Below are 24,195 nucleotides of genomic sequence, written 5' to 3'. Positions count from 1 at the left end.
CCGTGATCTCCTGAAAAACTGCCTAAAACTGCCTAAAACCCCTCGACCCTGTAAATATACCATATGCTGTTTGATTTGCAACTTCTGCGTTTCTACTCAGTACAGGAGCGACTTCCTTTTTGGGGGTAGGAAGAGAATAATTCAATAAGCAAAGCAATCTGGGCAGAAGGGGTTATTTATAATGACGAGATAGGGCGGGGAGATTCTCAGGGGGTGAGGAGGGGAGGTCAGATATAATATTTCAGGTGCTGGATCCCATTGGTCAGTGAAAAAGTTGCCTTCCATAAAGAGAAAGATGGGGTTCCCTTTGCCTTTTGGGAATGCAGTATATATACCAACTTATAGCACCAGGAACGAGGCTGCTTCCCAAATCGGTTGGTCATTTCTGTTTTCCTCATCAGCCAAAAGGTGAGAAATCTCTTAGACTACCTTTTGGACAGATCTCGTTCTGTTGCAGTTCATTGAAGGGATCTTTTTTTTAAAAAAAAAAGCTAAAGCTAAACTTGTGATGTGGTGAGAGGAAATGAGCTCATTAGAAAGTGTCACTGCAGGATGATGATGATGACGATGGTGATGAGAAGCTTTTTAATGCCAGTATGGTTTGTTTTGGGGGTGGCGCTGTCAGCGCTCCAGGTGTGAAGTGCAGTGTGATGAGGTGTGCTGGTGCAAATGGACTCTCGCGTTTGGAAAGTGATAGTCCCAGTGTTTCTCGCCGTGTCATCACAGAGGTCGTGTGTCACATTTATCTGGTCTAATTCAATCAGCTCCATGTTTTATACAGATAAGCTCCAATACATGAAAACATCAGCATCCAAAACATAATTGAACGCAGTGAAATGTCATCCGTTTTGTATTTGTAGAAAGAACAAAACTCTTCTGTCGGTGCTGTGCTGTGCTGTGCTTTTTTGGAAATCGAATTTCCCAGAGGAACCCACCCGAGGGATTAATAAAGTTCTATCTAATCTAATCTAATCTAAACTCAGTGGGACTGAGTCACCTGTAAACACTCTGAGAGCTTCAGCACCTGTAGCTGTCACAAGTCCAACCAAAGTGCGACAGCTGCACAGAAGAAGTGCACCGATGGTGTTCTGCCTTGCGAGTAATTAGAAATGCGTTACATTTTCAACTCTCTGTGATCCTTCAGTGGTTGTTTTGTGGTACGTTGTGTCATTATCGCAAAAGAAAAGCTTAAAGTCACTTCAAACATGTGCTCTCCCTTTTGTATCATCAGTACTTTTTTCTTCTCATGGTTTAAATTTCTGATGTTTGGAGTTTGCGAGTTCTAAAAAGTTGAGTGTTGTTGAGAAATGGTGGGAGTTTGAAGGCATCAAAATAACTTTAAATTTATTGCTTTTTCTTGAGACCATCTTGAGATCCGCATCTTTTAACTGATGATGATGATGATGATGTGTGTGTGTGTGTGTGTTATTCCATAGAAATATTAAGCTTTTTATTGGATTCTGTTTTAATACTTTGAATGCTAGAAAGCTTGGATGAGATTAAAAAAAGAAGAAAGGTTCAAACTGCAGATTTATGCAAAGTGATGCTACGATTCTGTATTCTGGGCTGAATCTGGGTTAATTTTGTCATTTGCAGGAATGTCTTGTTGGTCCAACCTGGACCAAAAGTCACGATGTAGGCCTGATACTATTTAGAGCAAATGTAGTGTGTGCTGTTGGTAGCCCAAAAATCAAGAGCTGGGGGCAAGAAAGGTTTTGCAATTATTGTGTGGACCACATGTGGTCCAAATGCCACAAACGAGCTTGCCATCTATGCCATATAAGGTGCACCTAAGTTAAGCCAGTTGGACTCACCCTTAGTCTGTACCATCAATCAGGGCTGAATGTGGCCCAGAGAAACTACAGATTGTGGACCACATTTGCGCTAAACATTTATTGCTAGTTGAGTACTGAGTACTGAGTATCTAAGGAAGATTCTTGATTCTTCTTGGTTAAAAATGGCAGGGTCCTTATTTCCCTCCTCTCGGTCTGGGTGCAGCGATTGTTGATCTGGATTGTTCTGCTCAGTCTCTATTTTCAGAGAAGGCATTTCATGACTTAGTCATGTCTGAGATGTTTGCGCCAACACAGGAGGTATCAAGTTTTTCTTAATAATCTTCAAGAAGACAGACAAGGGAACCCAGGGGGGGACAACAGACCCAAAATCCTGATCCTAATTTAGCCTAGAGGCTTTTCCTCGAGGAGTACCGCTGATCCTCAACTCGGTGTTGTGTTTCTCCTAAGTGGAGTTATTCTTTTCAATAGAAGCATTCTTGAACTGTTTCTCAGTCTGACCCCATTTTAACCTGCCTTCCTTCCCAATCTTTCTGTTAGCCCATGACTTCACAGTTATTTCCTAATAATTAACCATTCTTTCCCCTTCCCCCTAATGTTTTTCTGCAGGGTTTTGAACCCAAACAAACACCAAGATGTTGGGGTGAGTACTTCTGTCTTGTTTTTACACAAGTCTGAAAAAGTTCTTAAACATTTTGAAGTAAAAAAAACAAACGATTTATCTAAGCTGATTTTGAATTTTGAAGTTTGCTTATGACAAACGGATTGATTTTCTTTTAGGAAAAAAGTGTCATCAAGTCGTAAGCATCAGCTGAAGGTAAAAGCTCTTTTGCAATCGGAACTATTTGCAATCTGCATGTACACTCGATGTGACATGTACGTTATTTTTTTTGAAGAGTTTGATGCTGTCCATCGCTAAAGGTATACTGGAGGAGGAAGAAAGAGAGCGAGAGGAGGCAAAGAGGAGGTACATAGCTGAGACCTGTCCTCCTGTGTCCATGCCCAGGACCATGCAGGAGCTGCAGGCACGTCACAAAAGAACACCAACACTTGTGCTGAGGATGTCACACAGACTAGCGACCTGGCTCGTTAATGACCATTTCATGTCCAGCATTTGCGTTCTAATATGCATCTCTGTTGGGTAACGTCTGGAAAAGTTCATAGTTGCAGTGCATGTGTAACAATGGCTTTTGCATCTGTGCTCAGGATCTGTGCAAGGAGATCCACTGCAAGATCGACGGGATCGATGAGGAGCGATACGACCTGGAGATGAAAGTCAACAAAGCCAACAAAGAGGTAGAATATAACCCTGCGGAACCTGCCGTGCGTCCATCATCAGAAGCTCGGGCTGTGCTTTGCTTGAACATTTAAACTAAGGTATCGGTTGATGGTGAAGTCTTCCATCAGCAGAAGGATGTCATGTCAGATTTAGGGAGTGTGAATAAAATTATGTAAAACACAGCATCGCTGCCCAGATGGCAAACCTTCTACTTTTTTTCACCCGACACTTTAATGTTCTGATGATTAAATAAAACTGGAATATCCAGTGCTTTGGATCAAATTCCATGCTGAAGAACTTTCATCATGGTCTCTGTAATCTTCTTTTCCAGATCGATGACCTGAAGATTAAAGTCCAGGACCTGATGGGCAAGTTTAAGAAGCCCGTGCTGAAAAAAGTACGCATGTCTGCAGACGCCATGCTGAAAGCTCTGCTAGGCTCCAAACACACAGTTAACCTGGACCTGAGAGCCAACCTGAAGCAGGTCAAGAAGGAGGTGAAGGACGAGGTGAGGACCTGGTTGGATGCATATTTTATAAATGTGTTTGTTGTTGTCTCAAAAGCAGCAGCCAGTAATATTTATCAATGTGCATTTATCATTTGATGCTATATTTTTTAGATTTCTAACATTTTGTCACTTAAGCAACATTTAATCAAATTTCATTAAATAGCAACGACATTTAATGTCGTTGCTATTTAAGTTAGAGTCATATTAGACTCTAACTTGGTGTATGAGGCTGAGATTACTCTCATTCTTCTCATTATTCTCTGACACTGTTTAATTAAAGCACCTAACCTGGCTCTCTTTTTTGGTTGTGTTTTAGGACAAAGAGCTCCGTGATGTCGGCGACTGGCGCAAAAACATTGAAGACAAATCCGGCATGGATGGGAGGAAGAAGATGTTTGAGGCTGAGGCCTAAACAATGCTTAAGAGTATTTTTAGTTTCTGTTTGTCACTGACGGGCTTAATGTGACGATTAGAAAGCACACAACCATTTTTGATCCTGTAAACATTTTTACTGAATAAACAAACAATTCCTGCTGAAGAAGATGTGCTGTCTTTACTTATGGTAATGCCAACCAGGTTGAAGCATTTCTGGTTTACACTAATAGAAACCAAACTATGACAGTAGAGACAGCCACAGTCTAAAAAAATAACCTCTAAATGATAACTGCGCTGTGATGGCTCATGCTTATGGACATAGTGTGTGTTTAACTGAAGAAAATGTGATTTATTCCAAAACAACAGTGAGTTTTGTTTTTTTTTTAATTTGGATATTTTTAATTTGGATACCCAAATTAAAAATATCCAAAGTTTGTAATAATGAGCGTTTGGCTGACAGGGATCACTGCACACACTCAGTAATCCCTGTCAACCAAACTCTCAGGCTGCCGACTGCTCGAAACACTTAACTTCACGCAGTTTTTTATACTTTTCCCTCTGTATGATATCATAGACATAATACTTTAATCTTTGCATTATTATTATTATTATTATTATAGTTGAACAATGACTTTTCAGCATCACGATGATTGTTTTTGAGAACATTTCTTAAATATTCTTTAACCTGTGGTCAGCTAGCTGACTATTTGGTGTTAAGAATATGCATTTCATGGCTGTGCTGACATACCGAAGTGGAGGTTGGGATAGTTTTCAATAAATAGGAGTGAAGGGAAAATGAAACGACACATGTCCTTTATTTTTTCTTAAAAAAAGATCTTTGTGGTTTCTCTTTAGCTTGCGGGAATGTTAAAAAGCAGCAGCTCTAATGCGGTTCAGAGTTCCGGACTGAGTCGTGTTTGTGGCTGTTTTTGCTTTATGAGGCCCAAAGGATCTAATGGTGTCAGGCAGATTAACTAAAACTCTAAATTCATCTTCGATGGCTCTTTGATTTTTGGTGACAGACAGAGGTGACACCAAGACTTCATACAAATCACCTTGGAATTGAATCTTTCCCACAGGTTTCACAGTTTGATAGAAAAGATGACTGTTTAAGAAAAAGCAGAATATCTTTGTATGTGTTTGACCTCCCTGTTTGCTTTGGGAACAGCAGAACTTTTCGTAGTGGTTTGCACCATCCAACAGTTATAATGATGGTTGGATCTTTTGTCAATAAAAGTTCAGTCGAAGAATCCTGAGTGAGAAAAGTTCCACAAATTGCAAATATAGACCAATAAACCAATATGTCATTTTTTAAAGATTTATTTGTGATCCCAGTTTTCATCTGATGAGCTGATTGTTATTTCTACAATTTGGAAGTTTAATGAAGTCACACAAAGTTTGATCCTCATCCTTCATAATCATACACATTTATAGGGATGGGCTGAAGCTTGTATGTGTGATTTTTAAGGCTACAAAACACATTTAAGCTCTGCTACAAACAGCAATTTTACACTGACTACAAGCGTCACAATCTAAAGCTAAACTCTTAGTTTTCCTCAGAACTATTTTTAGCTTTAGTTTTATCTTATTTGTTTTTTGCCTATGAAGAAATCTGAGCACCAGTATCACAGTATATAACATATTGGTACCCTGGATGTTTGATCAGTTTTCTCATTGAAAACACGATTGGAGATAACTCCACAAATCTATAACTTTCAAGGTTCCTATGAGCATGGAGGATTCTGGTTTCTCAGAAGAAGCTAAATGATATGAAAGTTCTGCTTTTTACCTACATTCTGATACCAGGCTCGTCTTTTAGTTGTTATTCTTTCTGTGTCAACAACGTTTCTGAAATACTCGTGTTTAACTCGGAATATTACAACCATATGGTTTACAAAGCTTCATAAAATTTATTATTTAAATATACTATGAAAAAAAATCTTGCTTTTGGGCTCATGTAAAAGTATAATATAAGAAAGCAGAAGTATAATTCCCGGGAGAAAAAAACTATTAAAGAGATGAACATTTTAACTGCTGATCATTCACATGAACATTAAATTTAAAGTTGTTTTGGATCATGCTCAGAAATAAAAAAAAATGTCTCGAGAAAGACATTTGAGTCTCAATTGGAAGTAAAATGATATATAAAATTAAAGGTTTATTTATTCAAATGCATAATCTTTAAAGAAATTTGGATTGTCCATCCATCCATCCATCCATCTTCATCCGCTTTGTCCGGGGCCGGGTCGCGGGGGCAGCAGCCTAAGCAAAGAGGCCCAGACCTCCCTCTCCCCAGCCACCTCCTCCAGCTTATCCGGGGGAATACCAAGGCGTTCCCAGGCCAGCCGAGAGATATAATCTCTCCAGCGTGTCCTGGGTCTGCCCCGGGGCCTCCTCCCGGTGGGACATGCCTGGAACACCTCACCCAGGAGGCGCCCAGGGGGCATCCTTGTCAGATGCCCGAACCACCTCAGCTGGCTCCTTTCGATGTGGAGCAGCAGCTGCTCTACTCTGAGCCCCTCCCGGATGGCCGAACTTCTCACCCTATCTCTAAGGGAGAGGCCAGCCACCCTTCGGAGGAAGCTCATTTCTGCCGCTTGTATCCGCGATCTCGTTCTTTCGGTCACTACCCACAGCTCGTGGCCATAGGTGAGGGTAGGGACGTAGATCGACCGGTAAATTGAGAGCTTCGCTTTTACACTCAGCTCCCTCTTCACCACGACGGACCGGTGCAGCGTCCGCATTACTGCAGCTGCAGCCCCAATCCGTCTGTCGATCTCCGGCTCCCTTCTCCCATCACTCGCGAACAAGACCCCGAGATACTTGAACTCCTCCACTTGGGGCAGGAACTCATCCCCGACCCGGAGTGGGCACTCCACCCTTTTCCGGCTGAGAATTTGGATTGTTATTAAATGAATGATACCAATTAATACATTTCAGTTGAGCAGAATCCATTAAATCTGATCATTTCTGTCCCTGATGAAGCCGAGACGTGTTGGTCTGCGAATAAAGTTGTTGTTGTTGTTCAAGTATTGCTGGAGTCTTCATGCTGCCTAATATGTTAAAGTCAGCATTTTGGGCAGAAGCTTTTTTGAGTAAATGAAAGAATACAAGCTTCATGGTTTCTTGCTTAGTGTTTACATTTTGGTTTTGATATAATATCAAAATTTCCTGATGTCTACTGTGTTTCCTTGCCGTCATCTGTGCCGGTTTGTTAGTGGCCTTCTCCTTCACTTTTGCTCCCAGTTTTATTTTGGTAACGACTTTCTTTCTGAGTCCGTTCCTTCCTTTGTTTTCTTTCCTCTGTGTGTGTGTCCATATTCTTGTCTCTCCCCTTGCCTCCTCTTATTTCCTGGTGCTCCTTTTCAAAGAGCTTATTAGACTTGGTGTATTTCGATCATCCTTTAAAGACTTTTTGATGAGTCCTCTTTACCTGCATGGAATTAAAACAGCCGCTCTCACCTTTAAGAGCACGGGCAATGCAAGTATTTAAAAAAAAATCTAAGTTCTGAGAAACTTCTTTGAAATTTTGAAACTAATTTTGAATTTTCTTTGAAAATATGACAACTTTTTAATTGTGGTCGCACTCTTTGGGCCATCAGTAGAAAAAGGGTGTTCGACTGTCTTCACTCAGGGACACGTCACAGGTAAGTGTTCTTTATCAAATGTTTTTCTAAAGTTGTTTTAGTTCTTTTTAAATTATCACCACATTTTATCCCAGGTTTATTAATGTTTTATAGGATGCTAACGTTCTCTTATTTAACCAAGTCACCTCCAAAGCTCATCTCTGCAGCAGCACACTGTGAGTTCCTCTTCCTCCTGTTTTCAAATATTAAAATGGAAAAAAAAAAGCTTCTCCATAGCCAACGAGTTAAAGTTAGCAGTGTGTGTTTTCCTGCTCTATCTCAACTCATCATTTGTCAGCAAAGTATTTATATAAGTGTTAAGTGGGATTCATAAAATATCTCTGTGGTTTCATTTCTTCCTTGAATTCTGCCTGTCAGAGACTTGATGGCTCAAGATAATACAGATTACAATGTTAAAGGGCGGGTTATTTATAATGAGGCAAGCCGTGGAAGGGGGCAGATGACAGTGTACTGTATTTCATGACCTTGCCAGCTCATTGGTTTGACCAGTAATCCACTTCCATAACGAGAAAGTGCAGGATTTAGAAGGCCATGGAGATTGCAATATATACCTTCTTAACACTTGGTCTGCCTGCGACTCTGTCTGTGTCTCCGTGACTCTAACAGCTCGGCCTGGTTAAAGTAAGATTTCTCTCTTTTCCTCTTTTATTTTAGTTGATCACATTTTGGTTGGTTGCAGCTGTAGATGATTTGTCTCGTCTTGGGAGTGCAGACGTAAATGTCTCTGTGGAAGGTTGAAGCTTTGATCTCAGAGGAGAATATTTGATATTTGCTGTCATTGATGGGAGGATGTTGTTGGCGCCTGGCCAACTATTTAAAGATGGTGTCAGTTTGATAAGTTTGTAGTGACCATAAAAGGTTCTTGGAGGTTTTACGTCTTTTGGAAGTCACCATTATATCGAATGTTGACAGTGGAGAATTTGAGTGATTTCCTCACTCTGTAGTTAATGTTTGTGTGGAGTTACATGTAATTACTTGACATATTTTTAGGATTTCAAAGTTTGAAAGAGTAGTTTTCCGTCTGGACGTGTGCTCGCTCTGCTGCATTGGCGTACGGTGATGTATGGCGTGGTGATGTGGCATGCTGAAAGATGACACCACTACAAGGCATTAACCTGAAAGTCGATCTGCCAGTGTTTATCCTCCTGTCAGCACTGAGGGAAGCGGGGGGACAGCAGAAGAAAACTGGGTCTAATCTTCAGGGACCTGACTTCACATTTTACACTTCAGTTTAATCCCTGCTTATCAAATTTAGCCTGTTTTTTTCCACACGCGTTAAAGCATTAAAGCCCACTATGGCTTGGTTTTTGGTTCTTTTTCTGGACTTCTCTGAACAACAGATTGTGTATTTTAAATATAACTTTAAGTCATATTGTTTTTGTTGTACCCATGTCTATATTTTGTAGAAATATTATTTTTTGAGGAAAATGTAATCTTCAAATGTTTTAAGAAACAACAAAACTTCATTTTATCAACTTCATTTCAAAGCTAGCTTCACATCAATGTCTTTATCTGGAGTTTTCAGCTGTTTGGGACACTCAAATGGAAATGCATGGATGAGACTTAAAGGGAAACATAGTACCTGAAACTATGTTTGTGCAGAATAAGCCCGACCACAAAGCTAGAAAAATATTTTATTCCACATGTCGTTTGTGTTTTGGCTCGTTTTTAAAAATACTTTCCAACTGTTTTTCTGTTTTAGCCGCTGTTGAAGTCATCATTCATCTATTGATGCTCTTCTACAAGTGTTTGAGACAAGCTTCATTTAGGCTTTTTGAACACTTTTGAGTCTTTTCTCTAACACACATGCTATTACAGCAGATTCAATTCAGGATTTTGCATTGGATGGAAATGTATCCTGTATCTTCTTGTTTTTATTTTTGTAAGAGTGAAGCAGTGTGTGTCTGAGGGCAGCAGCACGCTATTTTTGTGATATGCTCTAGTGTCTTGGCTGTCTGAGGGATGTTCTGCAGTATTGGGTTACTGTGAATCCTCCTGCTCCTTCAGAGACAATCCTGCTCATGATACTCACACACGCACACACACTTAAAAATCAAGGCCCCTACAAATACGATTTTATCTCTAGAGCAACATGCTGTTGTGCCCTCGGAGTTCTGAGTGTCTTAAAATACCCGGCGATACCCCCCTCACCGGCTTCTTATTGGCTTACAGATGACGACCATGTGTTCCTGGTCAGTTATGTGCGTTAGGATGCCTGCAGTGTTTGTCACTCGTCTTTTCTTTTAAGGCGAGCCTGCTGTCCCTCTTTTTTCCCCCTGTACAATGAAGACGTCAAGAACAGCTGTGGCTCCAGAAATAGTCTTAATCCTCTCCTCCATCACATCTCCTAAACATTACAAGCAGCTCAGGCAGTGACCGTCTAACTTCTGAGGATGTCTACAAGTGTCGTGTGGCTGGTACTTGAAGGGTTGGTTTACCCGTCCACTGATATCTAACCCTGCAGATAGTTTGCATTTTGTTTGCCTGGAGTTTGGATCTATTTGCAAACAAAACAAAAACTCCAGCTGATACTATGGAAATGTCAGTAGTTTTACATGTCATGAACTTCCAAGTACCTAATGGTTGGGCTAGATGAAAATTCAGAGGCTCAACAAAGTTATTGAAGTTGTTGATAAGATGAGTGATTACTAAGCAGGGATGTCACATTGGAAGAAAAGCCAGAATAACTGAATATATGGGCTGACAGACTGATACTGCCATCCACAGACACGCCTAAGCAACTGTTTTCTAGCTATGTACCATTATCTGTGATGATAATAAAGGGAGAAGGTACATTTCCAGAAGTGAAGCTTATGCAGCATCTTAATTGACAGATTGTGTCTTAGGTGTGGCTTGTAAATGTACAGTTCAGACAACTATCTGTATTCTCAGACAGTAAAGGCTTAAAGGTTTGGGCCTTGGTGTGAGTAGCATGTCAAGTATGGAGACATGGCATCGTGCTCTGCTTTTTCCACTTGACGTGTTCTGTTGGCTTTATCAGGCCCCAATCTTTAGCACCCACTGCGACATCTTGTAGCCAAGTGTTAAAGTCAGCATCTCCAAGTCTGAAACCTTGGTTCTCTCCTGAAACTGCAGATTGCTCCCTCTGGGGCTGGGTTGCTGTTAAGATGTTTTAATATCTTGAGGTCTTGCTTGTAAGTGATGGCAATGTAGAGTGTCTGATGGGAAGGCTGACTCATTTGGAGTTAGATGAAATGCAGGAGTTTGACAGGCTTATTATAGTGAAAAGCTTGACTTGTAAAGCAATCAACGTTTGCTTTAAAGGCAGATCTGTGCTCCAACTCTCACCCATGGTTATAAGCTCTAGTTAGTGACAAATGAAAAAGAATGAGACAGCTACAAGAGCTCAGCCCTGGAACTTGGGTTGCTTTGACATCTGCTCCTTTGTGTCAAAAGGACATCCAAATGACGTCAGATGTGGTGGTTTGGTGCCTTCCTTTGGAGGTTTTACAGACATGTCCGGCTGGGAGGAGACCCCAGGGTAGACCCTGAGCTGGGGGTATCACATGTCTCATCTATCCTGGGAATGGCTCAAGGTTGCCCAGGAGGGACCAAAAATGTTGCAGGGGAGAGGGATGTCTAGAATACCCTTGCTTAAGATGTGATATCCAACTTTGGACAAACAGAAGAAGACGTGGGTGGATGTTATAAAGCATGCTACATGATACACTTCTGGTAGGGATAATCTTTTAGAAGCAAAGGAGAAAGTAGTTGTCTTTTTATAGAGAGTGTGTGAAGTGGAAGGATAGTCATGAACTCCTCAATGTTCTTTATATCATATGCTGGGCGTTGTAAAGGTCATTATCTTATTATCATGCTAATATTAGCATGTTCTGTTAACATCACACCAAAAGTACACGTCTGTTCAGGTTATTTTAGAGGTGTGGCGCTGGTATTATATGCTTTTTATAACACTGTGACCCTTATAACAATGTTATAACACTGGCTTTTAGTTAGTTAACATAACATTGATTTAGCATTGTAGTAATCTGTTCCAAAATCTATGCAAATTCATTTTTTATTGCATGCTACAGTGAAGTAAAAATCTGACCTGCTCGTGGCGCTGAAAGCACAGGCACAAGACAACAAACCAAATGTCATGGCAATCCACAGTTGTTGAAATGTTTCCCTTCGCAGTGCTGGACCTGTATCCCTTGAGCTGTGCTGCTAGAAATAGCGGCATGGTTCCTTTAAGGCATTAACACGTCCTGGGTTACAAAGTGCCGTTCCATGAAATTTCCTGGAATTAACATGATGTCTTAAGATAGAATTCACACGGTCCAAACATGAAATATGAGATAGGTGAATGTGGGTGCAGGACAGCGTCAGAGAACGGAGACATGATGTGGTTTAATACTGAAATAAAAATGTGGGTTATTGCTTTTCCTTGTTCACCCTCAATTCTTTATAAAGCAAACAGTGGACAGCTGCGGGCAGCCTGACTAAAGGAAGCGTTCCTCCACCCGTCAGCAGAAAAGCTGCATGGATTTTTCTGAGGCCACATTTGAAAGTGCTCCAAAGATTTATTCTTTGTCCATTTGATAAAACGAGTACGCTGCAACTCTGCCTTGTTAGTGCTCCATGGAAAGATAACACAACCGTGCTATTCTTAGATCTTTGCCACTGTTGCCAATGCTGTTAATATACCAAAGAAAATGGGCGTTCATTTCTTTATTTACTCCCAAGGGAAAATGTCTTCACAGGACTCTCTGCAGTCCTGTGAAAAAAGTACATTTTTAGCAAAAAATAATTGGAAACAATAGATTTCTGTATGAGTTTATCAGTCGCTTACATTGTTGTGGAGGAATTCTGGCCCACTCATTACATGCACAGCTCTCTGAATGTCCTGTCAATCAGACTGACATCTGAAAATTGGCTGCAAATTTGCAGCACCTTGATTATTTCCTTATTATCTTTGCTTATTATCCTGTTGCATGATGCAGTGTAGGCCAGGTTTCAGCTGTTGGACAGATTACCTCACATTTATTTAAATCGACTTTACTTTAGTATAAAGAGGAGTTCGTGGTCCACTCGGTGACTAAAAGGTCTCTAAATAATCAGCCCCTGAAAAATGAAAGTTGGTATGAGGTGTTTATGCTGATACACAGCGTTTGTGTATAATACTTGAATGGGAAGATGTTAATGTCATAAAAGCGGTTTGGATAGCTTTCTTTCCCTTTAATAAAAGAAATCATCATTTAAAAACTTCATGTTGTATTTGCTTGGGTTATCTTTGGTAAGTTACGCCTCAGTCTAAAAGGCTTGGAGTATAGTTGTTATCCCGTGGACATTCAGATTGGTGATCATGATAACTCAAGACCCTGGTGAGAATTAATACTTTAGGTCAGGTGTCCATAACCTCCAACATCAAAAGAGCCATTTTAGCTCCTCCTACCAAAGAACGTGAGAAAAAGAGCAGCACACGCAGGTGACAGATTTGCAGATGTAACTGGGAGAGGATACATTAAGTATTACTACATCCAGTATGAATAGTAACAGGATTACCGTTCACCCTAATTGTAACCTGTGGCTCGTGAGGGAGCCACAAGTTGCCAACCTCTACCATAGGTGCTTCTACTCATCTACCTAACTGTCTGCAGAGTTAAATCACTACAGAGCTCCAAACTTTATGTGGTCTTCAGATTAGCTCAAGTGTGTAGAGAGATTCATGGAATGGGTTTCTATGACCGAGCAGCTGCATCCAAGCCTTACATGACTAAGGTTAGTGCAAAGTGCTGAAAGCAGTGGTGTATAGTGCGCCATCACTGGACTTTAGAGCAGTAGAGATGTGATCTCCATAAGCCATGCTTCTCTGTCTGGCAATCTGATGGACTGGTCTGGATTTGGCAGTTGCCAGGACAACAGTACTTGTCTGACTGCATTGTGGCAAGTGTAAAGTTTGGTACAGGAGGGATTAGGGTGTGGGAGTGTTTTTCAGGCGTTTGGGTCAATCCCTTAGACATTTTGGACAATTTTATGCTACCAGCTTTGTGGGAACAGCTTTTGTTTCAACATGACTGCTCACCAGTGCACAAAGCAAGGTCCATAAAGAATTGGATGAGAGAGTTTGGTGTGGAAGACCTTGACAGGCCTGCACAGAGTCCTGACCTCAACCCGACAGAAGCCCTTTGGGATGAATTAGAGCAGAGTGTGAGCCAGCGTCAGTGTCTGACCTCAGAAATGTGCTTGGGGAAAATGGTCAAAAATTCCCATGAACACAATCCTAAACCTTGTGGTATAAATATGAAAGATAACACCCAGACAGGTGATGGTTTAACAGGTGGTGGCTCCAGACCACTGCTCTCTCCTTATCCTTTGTGACTTATGTTTTTCTCTAGTTTTGCTTTTGATTGTGTCCCTGTCACCATTTTGCTGGCAGGGACATTAAAATGTATATATTTGTATATTTGTATCTAAATTGATTCCAATAAAAAGCATTAACTCTTGTTATGTGTTTGTCAGGTAACCTCGGGATCATCCAGCAAACATGGCCACTGAGTGAGTAAAAACTTTACTATTTTCTGTAAATCATGTAAGTTTATTTTCCCTGTTTGTGTAACCAGCCAGTGTGCAAAGGAACAAGCGGTTCCCTCACAAGGACTGTTTGGTTTTGTTTTTATTCAGTGTGTGACATTTAGCTTGCATTCATCATAACTGCACTGATTACTTTATTATTAAATTATTTATGGGTCACTAATGAGACATGCATATGTTTTCCACGATCCCTGGATGGTTCCAAAGTTTTTAATTCTTGTTTAATATTAAAAGCTCTTAGTTTTGTTTATTTCATCTTTGATTTTCATTTATCTTTGGTACTCTGTGTAGTTCTAGTTACTGTGTATTTCTAGACTTTAATTAATCCCTGCTTTATTTCCCTCTGACTTGACATCCTCTGTCTGTCCTTTCCTTTCATTATAATTGTTTTTCATTTCCCAATTGTCCAATTTTGTATTTTAATACCTTAATCTTCTGTGTTTTGTATTCAGTTTTACTTCCACCTCCTGCCCCTTTGTCACTGGTCATCTTCAACTGCATCCTGTCACCCTCCTGTGTCTACCCTGATTATCTTTTTGTGTAGAAATAGTACTAGTAGAAATAATAGTTTCCTGTCAGTCCCGTGTGTCTTCTCCCTCGTGATTGCCCGGCTCTTTTGGAGTTTGTTTACTGACTTTGTTGCTTTGCATTTTGTAACCTTGCAACAGTCACAATAAAGCTGCTCACTTATTTCAATGCACTGAAAATGTATAAAACCTTAAAGATTTTTTTAAAGAAATCAAAATACCTACATGTCGTTTAGGAAATTAATTTTAACAGACATTTTGCTTTGACAATGAAATATTGATGTCACATCAGTGACCCACATATATTACTATTTCCTTTGGGAATGGATTAAACCGATCTTTATGGTTGCAATAAAATTGATCATCACAAATATACATTACTTCCATCAATTATAATTTGTGTTTCCGTCTGCAGGAAAAGGCTGTCTGCGAGGCGTAAGCACACCCTGAAGGTAAGATTAACTTTAACTGATAAGCTTAACAGAGCAAAATACCTCACACATGCCCATCTGCTTGCCTGTGCTTCCTCTTACCTGACATGGGGTGATGATGTAATCTCCTCAGGGTTGCATGCTCGTGGTGGCAGGTAATTTGTTGGACGCTGAAGCGAATGTGAAGGCCAAAGAGAGAGAGACGTTTTTGGCAGATAAATGTCCTCCTGTTGAGCTGCCGTACTCCAGGGACGAGCTGTTGGTGAGAAGAAACTGCACTGTTTCAAACAATTATGCTTTTGACACGTTTCATATTGCATTTTATTTCTTTTGTGGGTTTTTGAAATTGGAAGCATCTAAAAAAGAAAAAACTTTTATCACTATGTTGACTTTAGGAACTGTGCCAGAAGCTTCATGAGCAGATCATCATCAGTGAAGATGAGCGATACGGCATAGAGTTCAAACTGAACATGGTGCTGAATGAGGTGAGACACTTTTCATTGCACCAGGTTGGCCTTTTGTCTTTATTTGCACCGAGTAGAGATACTGTATCTGTATATGTATATCTGTATAAACTGCAACAAACATAGGAAGCTATATTTTAATATCAACCAAATGAATTCTTGTATTTTCTCCTGATCACCTTAAAACAAAAAAAGACCAAAAAAGTATTTGGAACAAGTATCACATACCTGAAGTTTTTTTTAACCTTTTCAGTCATTTTCAGTTGCTGTTTGGTTATTTTCATGTTAGAAGCTTCCCTATCTTTTGGATTTTGGTCTGACACTAAGGAATAAGTACATTACAAAACTGCTTACTTCAAATATAATATTATGCAGTCACATTTGCTTGTACATGCATGCTGGCTCTGCAGTCCATCTGGGTGGCACTGCTCTGTGTACACAGGCCAGAAACATGCACATGCAGTCGTCACCTTTTAGGGCTCCTCCCTGTGTCCTCTGCCCGCTACTCCTCAAAGGAGCAGATACTGATCTTGCTGCTAGGCTGATGCTTGTCAGGCTTTCATTGAGTAACTGACCATTTTCTGACTTCTCCTTCACACTCTTGAGACTTTGATGGAAGACACAACAAACCTTCTTGTGAGGTCTGCAGTTGCCGTGAATTGTATAGCAACATTAACTGGAAATATTTCACATCCTTATTCCTTCCTGTAGCTTTTCTGTCAGCATTTTAATTACCCAACAACACTGTTTTAAAGCTAGTGGTACTTGGTGATGAATTCAGCACCAAACACCCTGCATGTCACTGCTGTTTGCTTCATGATTGATTATTTAATCTGTCAGGTCAGTAATCCTCAGAATCCTCCTTCAGGTCAGGGACCTCAATATCAAGATTGTGGATTTGAGAGGAAAGTTCAAGAGACCCCGGCTGAAGAAAGTGCGCATGTCTGCTGACGCCATGCTCAAAGCTCTGTTGGGCTCCAAACACACTGTCAACATGGACCTGAGGGCCAATCTGAAGCAGGTCAAGAAGGAGGTGAAAGAGGAGGTGAGCAGCTACCTGGTTCATTTGGTCCTCACTCAATAAAATCACAGATACCTGTGAGGTCTAAGTCCTTATCAGCGATGAGAAGTAACTCCACAGACAGAAAAAAGAGGAGTGTGCCTACTTTACCCACTGGTTGAAGCTAGAGCATTAGTATTTTTGCTGCCTTCGTGCTGTTGTGACTATTAGCCCACATTTAGGCTAAAGGATTGAGTGCCAGCACAGTCAAATTAGAATTACACTCAGCGAAACAGGATCACAGAGTTCCTCACTGGGCTCTACAGCACAGCAGGTCTTAATTAACAATACTAAGACCTACAATACTAAGGTGTCCACAGGGAGGCATCTACAGTAGCTCCACATGTGGCTCTGGAGCTGCAGATTTGAGACCCCTGGTTTAGGAGGTAGAGTTTCTTCTCAACATTGAGGAGGACTTAATCCTCAGAAACTGTAACAATCCATTTTCTGGCCACTAGAGGGCAGAAAAACCATCAAAACAAATAGTTTTTTTCTTGATTAGCAGCCTTTTTGCATCTGATTTCAGTCTGGACTAACAGAGTATCGTCTGTGTTTGCAGGACAAGCAGCTGCGTGATGTGGGAGACTGGCGTAAGAACATTGAAGACAAGTCTGATAGGAAGAAGATGTTTGATAGCTAAATACGAGGGTGACTTTCAGGACAGAAATTGGGTTTACTGTCTTTGTTAACTGAAGGGTTTTAATCCAAAGTGATGCATTTCTAATTCATTTTACTTGATCTGTAGATCCTGATCTTAGTAAACATAATCTAAAGGCATATGTTTGGTGGAATATTATGGTGCTTACTAAGCTTCTGTTTTGGTACAGTATGTGATAAATGGCCTTTACTTTAATTCAAGGCTTGTGTTAAGGTGCAGTGAAATGTAGGGAATCTGTGATATGCACTGATGCCAGTGAAGCATGGTTGTAGTTTTTGGATATCTCACTTTGAATTATACTCGTCACTAAGCTTCCTTCATGCTTTAGCCTGTATTGAAACTGTACTGTGATATATTTGTACTGTGTTACAGTTAGTATGTGTCAGATAAATCAATTCTACTTTTTTCTCCTTTTGCTTTTACTAATGTGCCTACGATGTATGTTTCCTGAAACTCTAGTTAGTGTCTGAGGTTAAAATCCAAATGCAATGGACGCATATTTTGCAAATAAATCATGACCCATATTCTAACTGGCCCAGCATGAATAAATGAAACACTACAACATGCTCTTTACACACATTCATTTGGTCAATCCTTCACTTCTCCCTTGTTTGATGTAGATTGTAGAACGTCTAGTCAAGTGTTTCGTGCCACTTAGCTGTCCAAGAACCATTAGATCTCTGACATGACCTGTTATCATAAACTGTAAATATCAAAAGATGGACAGACACCATTACATCACTTAGTGGTTTGTAAAGTCCTGTTGGGAAGCTGGTTGTCAGTCTGATAGCTGACACTGATGTGGCCAATGAGCATATTCTGGACAATTATCTTTTCTGTCTCTTATAATGAGATAATTTATAAAATGGACCTAAAGTTTCATTCATTATAACCTAAAACTAGTCTGGAAACTTGTCAGACCCACAAGTTACATCTCTTATTCTGTCTGCCAACATGTTTCCTGTAATACACTTTCATTTATTAATTAATTTCATCCATTTATTATTTTGCCTAGTTGCTTTGTGAATGTAACAGTTGATTGTTGTCTGCAAGTGCAAATATTTGAAGACCCCCCCCACATGTAGCTTCCATGTGAAGCGCCTTAAACAGGTTGCGAACCCCCTCCAGACCTTTGCTAATGAGACTGGGGGCTCAGTTGCTCATGTTTAAAGTAACATTATGCTCTTTATGAAAGTTATGGACCCCGTCAGTGGACAGCAGTATAAAAATGGTTTCTTAATCGCATCCCTCAGTTGTGACGTCTGGTTTTAAAAAGATAGGAGGGCGAGCCATCAAAAACTGGACTTTGGGAGCTGGTTTGTAACATTGCGATGTCTTTATCCATAGTTCTTATAGAGCCTGTGGGAAATAACTAATTTGAGAAGGCTTGCATTTGCCTGACAGCCTATAATGGATCAAATAAGGCACAAGGCCAGTGTAGAGGAATAATTGTGCTTCCTACGTTGGAGAACTGTAACAGTACTAAATCACTTCATGTTTCTAAAACAAGATGTGATGTACTTTTACCGTCTTTTTGCTGTCACATTAACTAGAAAAGCTTCATGCTCATCTTGTTCCCAGTTTTCCTGAGTTTGTAAAACACTGGAGGTTAATTTTATTTAACTATTTTATTGCACTAAGATACTAACTGAGCTATTTTTTACCTGTACACTTTAAAAATGATAGTAATGTGATGTTTTATAAAAAGTTGCCTAATTTGAATTTATGGAAGAAACAACATTGAATTATGATGCTTAAAGCCGTTGGCTTGCTTGTGGAAAAAGCTGAAATAGTAATATTTAGAAGGTGAGTAATAACTGCATATATTTAATTAGCTGACTTCCAAAACCTGAATCCTAAATGTTTTTGTCATAAATGAAGAAGTCTGGCTTATTTTCCACAGAGCAGAAAAGGTGAGCGTTTAAATCGCATTTTACTATTTTTAGATTTTAAGCTTTTTTCCCCCCAAATCACTTGATTTTCTTTCCTTTCTTTGCAGATTCGATCACTTAGATGTGACACAGCATGCTTTTCCACAAAGGTACGCTGAAGTCAAAAATATCCATAAATTTAAAGTCTTCATGTAGTTTGATGGTAGTAAAATAAACAAATAAAAGGTTAGTCATGCAGATGCCACTGGGAGTACTGGTTTCAACTTTCAGCTGAAACCTGGAGGTGCAGGTGGTCCCAGTCCTGTACAGACATGTGTGGCATGTTGTTAAATCGTTACCAGATTTCACAGCTTAAATCCATCCTCTCATGTCTGTCACTCCTGGCAGCAGGAAGCAAAACACTGTGATACTTAGAGTATGATCACAGAGCAGAAGACCCCGTGTATGAAAACTGCAATAATTTTACTCCTTCGATGGAGCAATTAGGAAAAAGACAGAAAGAAAGAAAGCTTCAGAGTCACTAGTTCAATGAAAAATGCTTGATTCACTCCCTCCAGAAAGCTTTTATTTAGACATAACTAATAATGCATTGGACTCCTTGTTATTTTAGCCATATTCCCAGTCTTTCACATTATTGTGTGGAAAGTTTGGCCCACTGGTCTTTACAGGGTAAAAAGGTAGACAAACATAAATCCCCCTCTGTGTGAATAGTTGATATGCTGTGTTTGGTTTTCTCCAAATGTGCTGCTGTGCTTTATGACCAAGCATCTCCACTTTGGTCCTGTTTTGCTCCAGAAGTCTTGAGTCTTTTTCGAGAGAAGAGGCTTCCTCCCAGCAACCTTTCCAAACAAGCCATAAACTTTGACATTTAACATGTTAACTGAGGCCTGCAGAGACTGAGCTGGACCTCTAGGGTTTTTTTTTTCACAGTTTCTGACCTTGGGGTGAATTTGCTGGCATGTCCACTCCTGACATGATTGTGTTATTGTGTTAACACACACCTGAAAGCTCCACACCTGCAAACTGCCAAACTTCTGCTTTTGCAGAGGTGCAGATAGTTGGTGATGATCAGTTAATCAAGTGCATTTAACTAACAGCACCTGGCTGATAAGTACTCTCTTATTTCCTAATGAAGGAGTAAGGGTGGATTTAGTTTTTCACAGGACTAAAAAGAATCCTGTGGAAAATTTCTCTTTCACACCACTGTGTAGGTTTCTCCTGTCGTTTTGTTTCACGGTTACACTTGGAGATTGGATTTTATTAATCCACTTTTCTCCTCCACTTGACAACAATGTCTTGTGCATTTGGCATCTCACTGCTCAGTGTTACCGCAGGTTATATTTGACCTCTGCTGACGGCTGCATCATATCCTCAGATAACAGCTGCCTCTCCACTTAGATTCACACCAGCCAGAATTAGAAACGAGAGAACAGACAAGGAGAGGAGCATTTACAGTCTCCTCCATGCTGACCTGCAGTAACCCATAGAAAAGTGCTGCTCACAGTACATCCTTCTTCTCACCTTCAGGAAGGGAACCATAATCTCTGTCATACTCAGAGGCCTGAACATGAATAAGTGTCTTCAGGACTTAGAGGTAAGAGATGGATGAGAATCTGAGGGCTTGTTTTAACATAACAGATACTGTCTTGATGAAAGATTGTCATCCATGTTCAGCGTTGGTAGAATCCAATGGATTCTGACAAAGATGATATGGATTGTATGCATGTATATATTGTAACAAGAGGGGAATAACAGCTATTAATTGTAGTGTCATTAAAAACCAAGGTTCAGTAGTGTCCAATGCTAATTTATGGGAGGCTGCAGTCTGTGATCACTCTGTATGTAAAAGATGGATGTAGCCAACATGAAGTCCAACTCTACCCCAAAGATGACTGAAACCTGCCGTGGTTCCATCCATGATTAAAACGCAGGAATTGTAAGTTTTGTCCATCTTTAAAATGCCTCTCTTGAGGCACTAGTGTTGCAAAAGACAACATTCATCTGTTTCTGCAAATTTCCATATAATTTAAGCACTTATTGGCATTTCATGTGTCTTTTTAAGTATGAGAATAAGAATCAAGTAAAACAAAGGCCCTCCTTTATTTTTTACCTGTGCCAGTTTCTCCACAGGTTTAGAATGAGCGTCGATATTGTCATTAATGTGAAATACTATATGTCATCCTTGTTTTGGACTGGCCCACTCTGTGTGCATTGGGAAGATTATAAACTATGTCCACTAGATGGCGAATAAAAACTGAGTTGAAACACTGCATGCACTAATCACGCATCTGCATTGCTCGTGGTACATCTGTGGAGCGTAATGCAGTCCAACCTGCAGGTTTGAGTTCCAGTCCAACGCAGCAGCAGCCGATCGCACCGATTAGCTCTTCCTCTCTGAATCAAACGTGTTAATTAGTGAAATCAGCTGCTCTCAATGTCACATACTTCAGCTCCTCCAAAAATTACTGTGACAAGCTGTGGTGCTAAAGTGTTACGTTGCACTTATCAGGTGGCAATTTTAAATTACAGTCAAAAGTGAGAAATGCACCTCGGTGCGTTGTAACCAGAGCATCTTGCACACTGTTGGATGACCACATGCCCATGACCGCATACCCAGAAAGCTCATTTACCTTTAGGATTGTGTGGTTTTATCAGTGAGGTGGAGTTGTTTTTACCTCCCAGTGTTGGCGAGTTTTTGGCAGCACTTGTACTGTACTTTGTGTCCGGTCCTTTATCTTGTCGGCAGCCAGCACGGACCGACATGTCCAATCTGAAGGGACAGAAAGGGGGTTTAAAAGGAGGTCAGGCTGGAGGTGAGTGAGTTGAAGGAAAATGACACCAGACCAAACACACCTGCTGAGTGAGTTTTCCGGTCCAGCCTAAGCATTGGGCTTGTCTCCTTCTAGGGGTGTGAGCAGAATGCTGGCATCATTAATCGCTCCCGTCCAGCTCTCTCATCACTGCCACAAGAAGTATAAACCAAGCATCACCTGCCTGAGCCTGAAAGTCTAAAGTTATTCTAAAGAAAGAAACTGATTTAAAAAAGCATTTTTATCACCAACGTAGTGATTTATTTTTTATTTTTTGGTTTGGTTTTTCTTCCCATTGGGACAAGGCTTTTTAGTGTGCAGCTAACACACTGCAGTTATATGCTGAAGAGGATGACCTGGCATCTGGCGTTGGCTTATGTGTATTAATAAAAAATTTTTTTTGTATATATCGCATGAAAAATTGTTACATCTGTTTTGCCCAATCAGTGATTTAGTAAATCTAACTTGTAAAATTGAAGTAGAAACAAAGAGCAATAAACTGTTCACACTTTCCAAATGTTATCGCTGTCAGCAGTTTTCTCTGGTTGCGAGATGCCTTTAGATAGATGCATGGTATTTTAACACTGGGAAAGCCTTAATGACAGGCAGTAAATCTAACTGCAAACCATCCCTGCAGGAGGCCACATGAACACAGATGGTGGATGACTCCGAGCAAACTACTACAAGCATCAGGAGCATGTATCAAACTGCGTGTAAACATAAACATATAGTTATTAATACTTTCACATAGTGAGGAAAGGCAGCACGCTTCACTTGAGTTTCTAAAGTCACACCGGAGGTATGGAGCGTTCCTGAAGCTCGAGTTGTAGGTCGTGTGTTTTCATAGAAAACACCTACTGGACTCTGTGACGGGACCGTAAACCTGAGCCCATACGTTGCCCCTTAATGCTGCATTCCCAGCATGACTCTTCATCATCTGTGCATCACTCAGACCCGTCAGCACCTTCCTCCTCAGCTGTCAGCTTATAAGACTATAGTCTGATCTGCTGAACGCTTTTGGCTCTGCAGACTCTTTTACATTCGTTCGTGGGCCTGAGGTGATCGCCAGTGAAAATTTAACAAACAAAGCAATCCAGTTTTTTTTATGCTTTTATTTGATTTCCTAAAAGGCTCTTTGTAGAATTTGGTCAGTCTCACAGCTCCACTACATTTTTGAGCATTAGTTACTAAATATATTGTTAATTTACAATATTTATTAAAACTCTAAAACTACAATCAGAGAATGCTGTATTGTTTTTTTCTTTACATATGTGTCTGCACATGTGATGTAAAGTACAAGTTTCATTTACCACTGCATGATTCCAACTGCTCCTAAACCAAAACAAAGTAGTGATTAAGTACTAAGATTTAACCAGGCTAAACAAGAGAGGTGCATGCTGGCTGTGGAAGCAAGTAAAAATGGGCAAATCTCAGCATGGAGCGCTATGTGCCCTTAAAGTTTCTAGGTCAAAAAAGAGAGCTTCTAAGAATGCACCAAAGCACTGAGACTGAAGAATGATGTGTTTGCTATGTCCCACCAGCATCTTTTATAATGTCTCCAGTGATGGTGAAAATGCTCAGCTTGAAGCTTCCCCTCCTGGCAGCTGTGTCCATCGTTTATAAATGGTCAAAAATAGCGAAGGTAAAATGCTTTGATGCGATTTTATGTCATCCAAGAAAAAAACAACCTCCATCTCAATCTAAGACACGTAACTTGATCAACATGGCCCTTCTGCAGCCAGAGAAAGATCTGGAAGCCTTTCTGAAGGCAGAGCCATAGCTCAGATAAGAGGTCCAATATGAAACAGTAAGCAGGCCAGCAAGTCATTAATGTGGTATTTATAGTCTGCAGAAATGTGAGCTTGTTAAGCACTTTGTTTGGAGCAATGTTTAAAAGTTATATCAAAGTTTTCCTGTTTGTTTGATTATTTGAAGCTGTGGAAGCCACCTCCGCTTGGTCCAGCGCTCTTCATTCATCGCAGCGTTCAGTTTGATCGCCGGTACAATCCCAGATCAGCTTTTCACAACTTAAAAGTTAAATTATCCATTAGAAACTTAGTTTTTAGACGAAAACACATCCCTTCTGGCTTTTAGGAAGTGGTTTCACGTGATCCATCTTCGGAAGTTACATGAAGGTAAGCTCAAACAAGAGATATCATCCCACATTAGCAATGTTTGCATCTTTATTTTGGTCCA

At 40.3% G+C, this 24,195-nt stretch overlaps 3 protein-coding genes across 6 annotated transcripts in view; all 3 read left to right on the top strand.

Annotated features, from left to right (window-relative positions):
- Window positions 1-317: 317 nt before the first annotated feature.
- LOC147326721 (troponin I, fast skeletal muscle-like) lies at window positions 318-4,148 on the top strand. Its single transcript, XM_086302059.1, has 7 exons — window positions 318-408; window positions 2,403-2,436; window positions 2,574-2,610; window positions 2,690-2,818; window positions 3,000-3,089; window positions 3,404-3,580; window positions 3,897-4,148. The coding sequence occupies exons 2-7, from the start codon at window positions 2,429-2,431 to the stop codon at window positions 3,990-3,992; spliced, it is 537 nt and encodes a 178-aa protein (XP_086158185.1). The 5' UTR covers window positions 318-408; window positions 2,403-2,428; the 3' UTR covers window positions 3,993-4,148.
- A 3,994-nt stretch (window positions 4,149-8,142) lies between these two features.
- The window catches only part of LOC147326720 (troponin I, fast skeletal muscle-like), an 18,375-nt gene continuing 2,322 nt past the window's right edge, over window positions 8,143-24,195 (top strand). Inside the window, exons 1-9 of one of the 4 annotated variants that reach the window (XM_086302064.1) lie at window positions 8,143-8,223; window positions 14,086-14,121; window positions 15,100-15,136; window positions 15,249-15,377; window positions 15,511-15,600; window positions 16,448-16,624; window positions 17,199-19,338; window positions 20,717-20,783; window positions 23,935-24,134. In XM_086302064.1, the coding sequence (XP_086158190.1) occupies window positions 14,111-14,121; window positions 15,100-15,136; window positions 15,249-15,377; window positions 15,511-15,600; window positions 16,448-16,624; window positions 17,199-17,279 (525 nt within the window). In that variant the 5' untranslated portion in view covers window positions 8,143-8,223; window positions 14,086-14,110 and the 3' untranslated portion in view covers window positions 17,280-19,338; window positions 20,717-20,783; window positions 23,935-24,134. Of the gene's footprint in view, window positions 8,224-14,085; window positions 14,122-15,099; window positions 15,137-15,248; window positions 15,378-15,510; window positions 15,601-16,447; window positions 16,625-17,198; window positions 24,135-24,195 lie in introns of all 4 variants that reach the window. The other 3 variants (XM_086302062.1, XM_086302063.1, XM_086302061.1) reach the window with 3 other exon arrangements.
- Window positions 19,312-24,195, top strand: part of LOC147326717 (troponin I, fast skeletal muscle-like) — a 25,166-nt gene continuing 20,282 nt past the window's right edge. The window contains exons 1-2 of the mRNA XM_086302070.1: window positions 19,312-19,338; window positions 20,717-20,783. The gene's annotated coding sequence lies outside the window, so the exon portion shown is untranslated. The remainder of the gene's footprint in view (window positions 19,339-20,716; window positions 20,784-24,195) is intronic.

This window comes from Aulonocara sp. 'chitande type north' Nkhata Bay, linkage group LG7, assembly GCF_057382095.1.
Source record: "Aulonocara sp. 'chitande type north' Nkhata Bay isolate Kocher_YH1m ecotype deep benthic linkage group LG7, A_spYH_male_GT1.1, whole genome shotgun sequence".
Taxonomy (NCBI): domain Eukaryota; kingdom Metazoa; phylum Chordata; class Actinopteri; order Cichliformes; family Cichlidae; genus Aulonocara; species Aulonocara sp. 'chitande type north' Nkhata Bay.
This window is presented reverse-complemented; position numbering and strand designations above follow the sequence as displayed.